This window comes from Pleurodeles waltl, chromosome 7 (assembly GCF_031143425.1).
Source record: "Pleurodeles waltl isolate 20211129_DDA chromosome 7, aPleWal1.hap1.20221129, whole genome shotgun sequence".
Taxonomy (NCBI): Eukaryota; Metazoa; Chordata; class Amphibia; order Caudata; family Salamandridae; genus Pleurodeles; species Pleurodeles waltl.
This window is the reverse complement of record NC_090446.1, coordinates 103,336,167-103,349,116: the sequence shown is the minus strand read 5'-3', so window position 1 is coordinate 103,349,116 and position 12,950 is coordinate 103,336,167. Positions and strand designations below refer to the sequence as shown.

The window sequence follows — 12,950 nt, the reverse complement described above, 5'->3', positions numbered from 1 at the left end:
CTTTATTCAAAGGCAGTTAACACAATGTTCAAGCATCTTTAGCACCGGAGGCTAAAAATAAAATCCACTGGGATGATATTTTAGATTTAGAACTAGAATTAGTATTTTCTAAATGGTGCTTAAATTGAAGTTAACAAGTACTATTTTGTGAAATGGCTACAACCCTCAATTTGTTTTCACCAATGGTAAATCACAAGAAACCACTAACTTTAAGAACTGCACCTGTAAGAGGTCTTCCTAAATTTCCACATACAACCACTAGAAGGCGGAATAATGCACAGCATGTGAATCCAGAAAAAGGTTCAAGATAAAAGATTGTATTTTATATTTAAAAAAAAAAAAAAGGAAAAAGTTACTTTCCTGGTTATTGAATTACTTATTTCATGCTCTACTGCCTTCACAACTGGTTAGGAAATGCCTGCATTGGCAAGCAACCTCATAAAAGGTTAAGAAAAAAATAGAACATTACTATTAAAAGACATTTTGAAGTTTTCTAGCACAAGCCTCACACTCCACAACTAACCTCAGCCTCTAACTACTACCTACAGGTTACTTAAACATTAGTATCGAACAGCACATACTCGGATGGCAAAGCTAGGCGGATTCTGCAGAACGAAAACCATGTATGCTAATTTCCTTACTCTGTCGTCTTATTTTCATGGTCTGGCATTAGCCAATAACTTTCCATAAATCTATATAGGTCTACAGATCTTGATCTCCTTATATCTGTATATATTTGTTTTCCCCTTTGTTCCATGCTGTAGTGAGCAAAAGAAATCTGTGAATGAGACAAAACCAGACCAGTGGATTAAGTGGGTTGGCTGGAAAATATATAAAAATATGTACATACACATACACCAGCCAGCCCTCTTCATCCAAAGGCATTGGCTAGCTTCACTAGGAGTGACTGCTTTCTGCTCTTTCATAAGAACCACATCCGCACACAAAGTAGATCCTTTCAGTGTCAGGGACTACCTGGCAATGCATGATTAAGACAAAAAAAAAAAATCACCTTCTTTAACAAATGTTTTAATATATATTTTTCTTAAATGTAAAAGAGGCACAGCAGCGTCCCCAACAATGTTTTACAAACATGATAAACCACAGTCAGACATATTGGCTATGCCAATGCTTATTCCTAATTGGCTGGAAAGGTCGTACTATAGACTAGCCTTTAAACAAATATTGCAGATACGCTTGCGGCCAAAACTGACCCCCTGCTCTGGGAGATGCAACCAATTATTTGTGTTTGCTACAGTAAAGCATGTGGGGTATCCTATGTTGCTGACTTACACATTTGTCATCGGAACCAACCTCTGAAAAGCAAGCAAACGCCTATATTGGATTAGCCAGGTTCCCCAGAATGGACTACCGATAGTTCAGCAGTTGCCTTGAGGGAGGTGGGTTTTCAGGAGTGGGGCCAATTTTGTCGAGTTGGGGTATTACTGTCCTGGGAGTAATTCAATATGGAGGTGGGTGAAAGTTTAAATGCGGAGCTTGAGCACAGATTTTCTTGTTTCATATTGCACAATTAAGCACCTAAATGTACATGCTTCGATCCCTTACCCGCATCATTCCCTCGCACCCTGACAGCCACCCTACATTGTTTGGCTCCTTGGAAAATTAGAGTACCCATAACCTAAACCATACCCTCTTTAAATTGAACACGAGAAGTGTGCCATCTTAATTTTCGCGAGGTCACAAAAACACCTAAACTGGTGAACATTCAAGTCTTTATCCATTTTCTGTGAGGATGCAAGTTAAATTAGAACAGTCATTTTCAGCACCAATATTAGTTGGTCGGTATGTGCATCAACTTGTTAGGGTGTAAACGACATGAAGGTTACCACCTCACCATTTCAGGATAGTTTTAGATGGCATGGAATGAGAATATTCATCACAGTAAGGGGTTTCTGCCCCCTGTAAGAATCACTAAGCCATTTCTGAACCATTCTGAGTCACTAAAAGACATCACAAAGTCAATTTGTTGCCAAATATTTGATATGGTCTGCTGAATTCATTTACGAAAGACACTGTTGGGGCAGCAGAGGCTCGAGTTTCAGAGAAGTAAGATCACTTGACTGTATTGCTGTGAAACACATTACCAATTAGAAATGGGATACTTTAACACAACTTTGGCGGGGCGCTGCATGACTGCTCGGTGAAAAGACCTTTGCAAAAGATCTAGAATGGCACTAAAACAGGTACCAACACAAGACCCCTGTTCTTAAAAGTTTAGCTTTTTGTGACTTTGGTTAGAAAAGCAGCCTCCTAAAGTAGGATCCAACACCTTTTTGGTTAAATGTCTATTGCTAAATCTTATTCTCGATTCCTTTGCAAAAGGACGTAATTTGCCTGGGGATTGTTTTAAATTATTTTTTAAGAAAAACAGCACTGCACTGGGCCCAGTAATAGAGGTGCTGATAAACTGTTGACTGAATGTTGGATGCAGAGCAGACTGGCTGAAACTACAAAAATCTATTTGTCTAATATCCTCTCAAACTTATTATGGGCTATAGCTCGAGTAGCCTGATTGACACAAGGGGACTTCAGAAGGGTTCCTCTGTACTTTAATACGCTCAACAGGATCGAAGTACCTCCTCTTATCGAATGCAGCTAGAGTAAGTGTCCGGTGGGCTGGTAGACCATGGCCACACATGTTGAGACAGATTTATCTTGAGAGTTAGTTGCAAATCTGTGCACTTGAAGAATTTCCCTCCTAAAAAGCTGATAGAAGGACAAAGAATTTGGGTAGTTGGGAAAGTGGCCTTTTCTTTGGCACATAGTCTTTAAAACACTCAGGCTAAAATGCAGACTGCTTCTGCCTGGCAACAAAGTCTTCCTTGGTACTCGGATTTTCGATTGAATGCAGATGGTTCAACAGGTAACTTCAGATCATTTCTTATACAACATGGACAGCATCTCGCCAGGCACAGGCCCAATAACCATGGAACAGAGGTAATGAGTAAGCAGGAATAAACAGCTTACTGCACTGTTCATATGGAATGAAGTCTGTCATAGATGGTATATATACACACACAGCAGAATCATTTTTCTTTACTCAAATAAACCGATGGCCCCTTTTTGGGTGTCAAAGAACTGCTTCCGGCTTGATAAGCAGAAAAAGAGGAAACACGTGTGCACAGTTGATAATGGTGGTGGCGGGCTCAATGACACAGAAGAACACTTATGCTGAAAAGCTCCAAAATGTATTATATTTGCAGCAACATTATTTTGAGACATTTCTGCATGCAATTCCAACTAAAAGAGGGAGGTGTGGAAAAACAAATGTATAGTTTGTGTTACAATCTTCTTGCATTGCTTAGCTTGTGATTGCAATTAAGCCAGCTGCCTACAGACGGCGGAATATCTGAAGTCAACGTGCACATGGTGGAGGAGTTTGGGTACTGACAAATGCTAAGTCTAGTTGCACAATTATGACCAGATCTAAGAAACAAAAAACACCATTGATAACGGGACGGAGAGAGACAAATGCTACGTCCAGTCGTACATTTATGACCAGATTTTAAAAAAAAATTAAAAAAAAACATTGATAATGGGACGGAGAGACAAATGCTACGTCCAGTTGTACATTTATGACCAGATTTAAAAAAAACACCATTGATAATGGGATGGAGAGGGTGTATACATTTGCAATATCAGTAGCAGTTTATGATGGGTGGCAGATAAGAACAATTTCTTATTTCTTCATAACTACATTTTTGACAGCTGTGCAATCAGTGTAATTACCACACGTATGTTCTACATTTCTACACAATTCTACACTTCACTAGCTTAGCAAAACTGCTGGGACTTTGCATGTTGAAATTATAGCAGAGATGAACATCTTGTTCAATCCGCCAACGTGTCAATTTGCACATACTTTCTAAACTGACAAACCACTTCACGAACATCTAAACAGAGCAATGTAAACTCCAAAAAATTGAGCTTAATGGTTATTAATGCAGATCTACACAGATCATTTTATGACAATTATCGGGTAAAGCTATCTTCAGAGAGTCGGTCGTTTTTGTTACACTTTCGGGAGAACGCTGTGTGCAATACCGTCAGATTGACTGCCGCTGGACATTAAACAGTGAAATTCCCGTCCCACCACTTTTCCAGGAAAAATCCGAGAAGGCCAGTCACCCGTATTCAATTGTTTCTCAACGTTTAAATGATAAACATAGGTGGCGCTAAATTCAATTCCATACATAAACTACTACAAGGAGGAGTGCTGGGAGAAATAATCCTTCCTTACAAAGGGGGATATCCTGGGAAGTTACCAATTAATATATTTGTTAAACGATCTTTGATATCCCAACTTTTCTAGAAGCAGGATGGTCGAATAATTAATGGGATTGGGTGGGTGGGAATTCACATACAATTATTATACTTGGTGGTGCTCAACTCATATGTCACTGAGATGCCGACCTTGAGCAGCTTAGGATGGTGGATAATGGGGATATTGGGTTGTAGCCCTGCAGTCCTTTATGAACTACACCGCTCTGAATTGTGTCATTCCTTTCATCACGATCTAATTCAGTGTCCACCAGGCAGCTGAGAGAGGTCTGTTTATATGCAGGACAAATAAGCAAGGTGCTGCACATTTTTTGACTTTCTGCATCTAAAACTTCAATGCCTGTGTAGTGGCACTGCAGCAGTGAAGGTAGACCTAAGTACTAGCGATGACTAGGGAACGCTATCTGAAATACGTGCTGAAAGCAGATGACCCAGTGCAAAATATGAGCAAGAGGTAAATGTGAGTTTCAAAGTTTAAAACAGCATACAATTTGTTAAATGCCTCAAGAATAGACTTTTGTGGGCTCTTGCTAAGATGTTGTGTCAAACACGTGCTGCCCCACTGAGACGTGTTCTAAACTTTGCTGTGAGGATGGTTCACTCTGCAGGCAAACGCTACCGTACATACCAAACTCCACTTGCTACACAGCCCAATTAAGGCTGTAAGACTATGCACCTTCCTACCTAGTAGATCTAATCAATCTGGCTAATGGCTCGGAGGGTCTCATGAGATTCGAGGGGAAGAGTTTTGTGACTCCTAAGTTCAGAACATCTACAGTATAGTAACAATCATTTGTAGACAGCCACTTCGGCTTGAAACTCTCTGCCACCCAACTTTAGAACTTTGATCCCACTCTTAATCTACTGTAATCAACTCAAGACATGCCTTCTGAGACAATTCCTAGGCCAAAATCTATACAACTATCCTGATTTTTGCTGCATGTATGCTCTTGGTACAGCTGCTGCAATGTAAAGTGTTCTCGTAGCGACCGGTCCCAGAGCGCTACGTAAGTGGAAACATATTTAAAATAGGATGTTAGGAGCAGTTTTGTAGGAAAAGCATGCAACAAACCAAAGCAGCCTCTTGGCCTACTGGAGATTTACTCCCACATGGGATCGGCTATATGCAAGTATTACATTTTAAAGTGCCCAACAGGGAGCAGCCCGAGAAACCTCTGTTAAAACCTTTCTAGTTAAAGTGACCAAAGGCATTTCACTTTGCAAAAAAAAAAATCGAAAACTCCCTGCCGAAGAAAAATCTCAGAATATAACAGTGCCCATGTTAAATTGTTTAATTTTTTACATCTGGCACAGCAGAGGCCTATATAAAATGAATTGGGATAGCTGTAAGTTAAATACTGTACGATTAGAAGTGTACACAGATACATTAAACAGTGGCATTCTGTGATGAAAAATCCTGCTTTCCTCCAACAAGTTTATGCTAGAGACTTATGCTGAGTCAATATTTAACAGAGGGTAGAAATGCTCGGAGAAGAGCTGGGCTCACCAGAGACATTTGTATTAACACAGGGCAGCTATGCAGTTTCATTAGGTTGATCCCTACAGTGTAAAGAAAGAATATATGAAACCAATATTGCAATGCTGTAGTACCTAATACTCCAGTAGGCTATGAGGGCAAGTACTAAATTACACCTAAGCAACCAGTCCAGTGACTTCAGGACTTTTCAAACATAACCCTTTGCTTGATCATCTCTGATTATGTAGTGCATGGGAACATTTTGGGAGTTCCATTGTACTGGGGTGGTGGACAATTAAATATGCAAAAGTATCAAATCCCAGACAGTACTAGCCCTGCCACATATGTTATTGTCCAAATGTAAACGCTTAGAATTTAATGGTAATTGTTGGCCGTTTAACAATAGTTTCTTTTTGTGTGTCCTGATAGTACAACATAAGACTTCTGGCAAATATGACTAACTAGATACCTGCTGAGGGTGAAAGCCTAAAGTAACAAATGGTAAGTCCAGCAGTTTAGCAAAAACATTAGGGATTTCAGTTGGATTCTTTGAGGGTCTGGTTGCTGCATTAAGAACATGAGTTCCTTCAGTCACTTAGAAATTGCTACAAAGTACTTGCTTCTCACTTAGTGCAATGGAGGATGGCATATGGTGATACCCTGAAACCGGTCCCAGGATGCTGGTTTATGGTTCAGAGAGGACCTGGCCTGTCAGTACAGGCTGGACTGTTCGCATGGGGAACAAGGTCAAGACTGATTTGCATATGGCTGGGTCTAAACTGGAATGGCATGGCAAGCCAAAAAAACTGATGGATTAAACCCAGATCTGTGACTGGGGCGGAATGTTCGATTTGCTCTGCATTCCGTCCATCATCTGTTGTTTTTGGATGGCATATCCTTTGCACAGAGCTGTTAAAGTAGCTGATCTTGGAGAAAGATTTCAAGGATGTTGTTGCATACGACTGCATGATAGACTAACAGTGCAATAAAAAGATGCACATACATATGGACCATAATACAGGATCAGTCGCTGCAAAAAGTCTGGTCCACCCAGGAGCACTATTTGGTAATAGGTTTTGTTGTGTATAATCTTTTTCCAGACCATAATACTGTAACGCTGAGGTATCTTTCAATTCACACATCAATCACTAGGTAGATTAGTAAAATTCCTATTCATTACATTCTCCGCAACCTCCTGTACGGAAGGTGGACGTAAACAAGATTAAGAGTCAGTTTCTGTTTAGTGAAAGTTGTTACAGGTGCCATCCAGACAACGTTAAAGCTACACTTACCAAATTAAACTGAGGCAGCACTGATATAAATGTCAGTAAATAGTTTAAACTTCATACCAATCCACAAACAAGCTACACGAGATTGTCCATTGAGAGGAGTGCTGTTCAGCAGAACTTTCAGCAGCACCGCTGTGATGATCCGGAGTGGAACAAGGCAGGTGGCCTCAGCCGATTATCACTGAAAAGACTGGGTCCAATGATGAAGAATGACACCTTACCTGTGCCGCAGCGTGACCATCGATGTGTACAGTTGAAACAGGAACTCATTGCAGCCGCCAACGACAACCACAGAGAAGATCAAAGTCTCTCAAGGAAACAAATTTTCTCCTTGTGAGTCCATTTCTTTCACAGACCCACAGCAGCACAACCTAGGAAAAACAACCAGGCCAAATGCACGCACTTTGCAGCAGGCTGCTTTCTGACAACAGAAATGTCTATTCATGATGACTGAAGGACTGAATGGTTTTCTGTGTTCGCTGCACCAATGGGTTGTACCAACTAATGCATTTTGCTTCTCTTTAAAGGTTCCTGTGCAAACCTTACTTCTCTCAGCTACATGCCAAAGTAGTTGACGTTTTACACTACTTTAAATAAATAAATACTGATTTTAAAAAAAGCAGCCAGTCCAGCACGGCTATCATCGCAATTTTCTTAAACTAAATATAGAAAGGCTAAGAGGTTCAGCTGCTGAGAAGGGAGAATGGGTATGTATTCTGATTTTGGCACAAGGCTGTCATTCGCCCATTCATTTGTAGTAAAGCATGGTCCAGTGGGTCCCCAAAAAGGGTTAGGAGATTTCTGTACACATAATTCAGAACAGACCTTTGGTGACCCCCATATAAATTCTTTGCTACCCTGAAGAAAATACAGTAGTGTTTCGATTAATCTTGCTATGGTTGTAAAATAAAAATTACTCCCAGGCAAAGTACAAAACCAAATATCTCCCAGAAACGTTTTAGACAAAACATTTACATTTTACAAAATTAAGAAGTTACAGCATTTAGAACTGTTGGAATGACGGTCAATGCTAACCTCATCAAGATAGTCAATAGACCCAGATACAGGGTATGCTTTAGTGACAAACTTGGCTACATTCTGCATGTTAATGAATCCTTTCCATATGGCGCCAAGACGGGAGAGAAAGAGGGAAGTATCGCCATCTTGAGGGGACTCGGATGCTCCAATGCTGTAAAACGAAACCATAAAAAACATCATTACTTTCCACAGTTGGATTGGGGAACAGGAAGGGGTTCTACTATTTCTCGTGCATAAGATTCTAAATCAATTAAACTGCAAGACTACTAAATTAGAATTTTCGAAGCTTGACTTTATAATGTATATTTCAGACTAGTCAACAAAAAGGAATAGGTGAACCAGGCCTCAGGTGAAGGCTACAGGCTACTACTAAAATTACGGGGACAAAGGCTATTATTATCATGGGGGACAGATGGCAACAAAGCCAACAAAAAGTGGTGAGAAGGCTGCTTCAATAATGAGGTGTATGAGGTGAGAACCTACGTGGTTATGGAAGTTGATATGCTGACCATTCGCAACATTAGTATTTCAAAAGGTAGCCTCTCCAACTATTATGCCATCACTTCCTGTCCCTCTTCTGTTGACACAGAATTTTGGAGCAAAAACATGAAAGATTATGTGCCATCCCAAACACAAATCCAAATCCAAAACCTTGTATGGCCAAGAACATAAGGGTCATAGTGCAACAGCAACAAAAGCAAAACAGGGACGTTACTTAGCTCTGGAAGCGTACACTAAGCCAGGTTTAGTGTATGGGTCCCTAAAAATCAAATGTCTTACCACAGCGCACACTACTCAAGAAGTTTATGCAGTTCCCTACAAACAGCTTCAGCTAGCACCTTTTCCATCTCTTTGTACCCTGGTACTTGTATCCGTCAAGGAAGGTGGCTTCAAACATTGTAGGAAAGTGGCTGCATCCTGTTGCCTGGGAACCCAGCTCCCTTTCCACGGTACAGTTCAAGCATTCTACCATGGTTACAGACCTTCGACAATTCCTTTAATTACTCAATCTTTGTAAGCTGCTTTCTACCTCCTTCACTGTCCTGCATTGTCATACCTAAAAGAAACTGCAGCTCTGTCCGGTAAGAGTTTTCGGGAAATCCATTTGTTCACAAGATTGCTTCCTTCTTCTGTCAACAAATTAGCATCAAACACTCTTCTTAGCTCGAAGAAGCAGTTTTAGGTTGGTATAAAGCACCGTAAACACTTTACCAAAAGAGTGCCGATTTTACCCTAAATGTCCACTGAATTAACTGGAACAAAAAAAAATATTTTTCTATGCTGACGCTTCACACAAGATACTAAAGTTACCATTTATTCCAGTCTTGCTTTTCCTCTATAAAACCTGTGATGTCTGCTAATTCAGAAAACTTAGCCATATATCTACCTCTACCAACTAAGCAGATGGCGCTTCCCTCCTGGGTACCGCATGCCAGAGAATAGTGGTGAAAGGTGCAGCCATCTAGAGGGTTATGGTTCTAGCCAGTTGTCATTAAGTACCCCTTCTTTGATGTCAATAACGAACAAGTAACTTACCTTCAGTGACACATCATCTGGTAGAGACTATCTAGCTGCAGATTCCTTAGCTTTAAAATTTCCAGGCATCAGCTTGGAATCCAAAACTTTTGCTGAGTAACATCCTTGTGCGCCGTCAGGTGGCGTCGCTCGGATCCACGTGGCATCATCAGCGTTGTTGGAGCTGTCCGACGCCACAGTCGCCTATACAGGGACCACCCAGAGGGGTGTCAGTCAGTACTTTTCCATAAACCTCCACGCCTGAAGCGCAGAGCCATGGAAAGAACTAATAGTTTTGTCTGTGCAAAAAAACTAGGGCCCTGAAAGGAACAACCCCTACCCCTAGGTAATGAGTCCGCAGAGCGGGAAGGCATGGGTGGGTGTAAGAAATCTGCAGCTAGTCTCTACCAGATGCGTTACAGGAGTTAAGTAACTTGTTATCTGATAGACTTCTAGCTGCAGACCCTTCATCTTTAGAATAGATACCCAAGCCATAACCTCCTGATGGTGGGCTGCGGACAAAATGTCCTCAAACTAAAGTCCTGCAGGACCGAACAGGCAGAGTGTCCATCTCTGCAGATCTGACTGCACAGGCATTAGTGTTTAGCAAACATGTGCCGAGATGCCCACGTTGCAGCCTGACAGATGTCCAGGACTAGTACACCTCTTACTAACACCGTGGTAGCAGTCTTGCCTCTGGTGGAATAAGCCCTCAGGAGGCTGCTTCTTGATCAGTATAGCAGATTTTTATGCAGAGAATGACCCAGCACGAAATGGTTCGTTTCAGCACGCCCAACCTTTCTTTGCTCTCACGTACCCTACAAAGAGTTGGTTGTCCACCTGGAACTCTTTTGTGCAGTCAAGGTAGAACGACAACACTTGTTTTTGGGTCCAGTCGATGGAGTCGCTCCTCTTCCTTGGAGGGATGTGGTGGAGCAAAGAAGGTGAGCAGGGTGATGTTCTCACCCAGGTGAAATGGGGTCATCACCTTAAGGAGGAAAGACGCATGACAGTGAAGCACTACCATGAAAACTTGGTGAGATATGCAGGTTTAGACAAGAAAGCCTGTATATCACTCACCCTCCTGGCAATGTTATTGTCACTAAAAAGGCGGTCTTGATGGTGAGCAGCCGGAGGGGAAAATTATGTAAAGACTCAAAGGGAGCTCAGATAAGATAGATGAGAACTACATTTAAGTCCCACTGAGGCATAACAAAGGGCGTAGGAGGAAACATGTGTACAAGCCCTTTAAAAATCTATTTACATTCAAAGATTTGAATATTGAAGGCTGATCAGATAGTCTAGGAATGGCAGAAGTATAACCCCTGAGAGTGCCTGATGCAGAACCCTGCTGTGCAAGAGACACGTTAAAGAGAAGAATGTCTAAGAGAGAAGCAGAAAGAGGATCAATAGACCTTTCTGTAGAATATTTTACAAAGCACCTCTAATGGCAGGCATATACCGTCTTGATGGAGGGACGCCTGGCTGCCAGAATAACCTTACAGACTCTGGGAGGAAGGTCAAATGCTGTCAACTGATGCAGATTCAGGTGCAGAACCTTCCCCTGCTCCTGCAATAGAAGATCTTCTCGAAGGGGCAGCCTGATCGGAGTATCAATGCTCATTTTCAGAAGCTCAGAATACCAGACTCTCTGTGCACAGTCCGGAGCCACCAGGATTAGGTGGGCCCGGTCGTTCTTGATCTTCTTGAGAACTCTGGGCAGAAGCAGTATGGTCAGGAAGGCGTCCAGCTGAGCTCTACTTGCGATAAAAAGCGTTGCGAGCGAGTGCTGCCTTGGAAACTCCAATGCGCAATACTGCCGACATTGCACGTTCTCTTCAGAGGCAAACAAATTTAACTAAGGCTCTCTCCAGTGCTGAAAGAGTCCTTGTGCCACCTCCGGATGGAGACGCCACTCATGATTCGCTAAGCATCGACAGCAGAGTTCATCTGCCCTGGCGTTCAGAGAACCTGCCATGTGTTGAACCACCAGGGTTATATCCTGCTGTTCCAGCCACGTCTAGAGATGCAAGGCCTCTTGCCAAAGGGTCCACAACACCAGACCCCCATGCTTGTTGCAGTGCCACATTGCAGTGGTGGTGTCCGTGAACACCTGCACCATCTTCCTTTTGACAACTGGAAGAAATGCCTTTAATGCTAGTCAGATCACCCAGAGTGCCATTTAGGTGATATGGAGTCAGGATTCTACCGGAGACCAGAGGCCTCTGATCTCCACCTCTCCCAGAAGGGAAGGGAGAAGTCTGCCTCTGAGCATATTGTGGTTCACTAACCACTGCTGCAGATCCTTTGCAGTTCCCTCCAAGATCTGAACCATGTCGGTGAGATTTCCCTGATGTTGTGCCCACTGGAATTTCAGATCCCAATGCAGAGCCTGCATATGCCATCTGGCATGTTTTACTAACAGGATGCAGGAGGCCATGAGGCCCAGCAGCCTCAGTCTGTCTCACCAAAAAACCATCATAGAGGCCGAAATATCGGATTCATAACCTGAATATCCTGGACTTGCTGCACAGGAGAATAGGCCCTAGACTACACTGTGTCCAAAACAGCTCAGATGAAAGGGAGCATCAGAGGGACTCTGGTGTAACTTCAGCACGTTTAGTGAACCCCAGCAAATGCTGGAGGTTCGCCATAGTCTGAAGGTGGCCGACGACAGCTTGGAGTGAAGAAGCCTTCAACAGCCAGTCGTTGAGGTAGGGAAAGACAAACCTCTGACTTGCGCAGATGAGCTGAGACTACCGCCATCACCTTGGTGAACACCCGAGGGGCATTGGTAATGCTAAAGGGTAGCACTGTAAACTGAAAGTGCTCGTAGTCTACTGTGAATCACAAGTAACACCTGTGACAGCATGGGAAAGTGGAAAAATATGCATCCTGCAATTTCAGCACTACCATCCATTCTTCTTGGTCTAGGGCAGACAAGACCTGGGCCAGAATGAGAATTCTGAAGCGATGATGTCCCGCAAATCCAGAATAGGGCGAAGGCCCTTGTTCTTTCTGGGTATCAGAAAGTAGCAGGAATAACAACCAGTGCCGACTTCTGATATCGGGACCCTTTCTATGGCTCCCTTGGCCAAGGGAGCCATATCTTCCTCATGGAGCAAAACCAAGTGATCAGCCCGTCTTTTGAGGGAGGGAAGGGCTGCAAGGGGAAGGAATGGCCCTTCTGTATGATCTGCACAACCCATTTGTTCGATGTTATGGACGGCCAGTGAGGGAGATGAAACTGAATCCTTTCTCGAACTGGATGTACGTAGTCTTGCAGAATCACACTAGGAGAGCTTGGATGCTGTAGAGGTGCTGGGCTG

General features: G+C 42.6%; 1 protein-coding gene across 4 annotated transcripts in view; it reads right to left on the bottom strand.

Annotated features, from left to right (window-relative positions):
- Positions 1-12,950, bottom strand: part of DIDO1 (death inducer-obliterator 1) — a 198,626-nt gene that overhangs the window by 41,097 nt on the left and 144,579 nt on the right. For all 4 annotated transcript variants that reach the window (XM_069243176.1, XM_069243175.1, XM_069243173.1 and 1 more), the window contains one exon: positions 8,104-8,257. In XM_069243176.1, the coding sequence (XP_069099277.1) occupies positions 8,104-8,257 (154 nt within the window). The remainder of the gene's footprint in view (positions 1-8,103; positions 8,258-12,950) is intronic.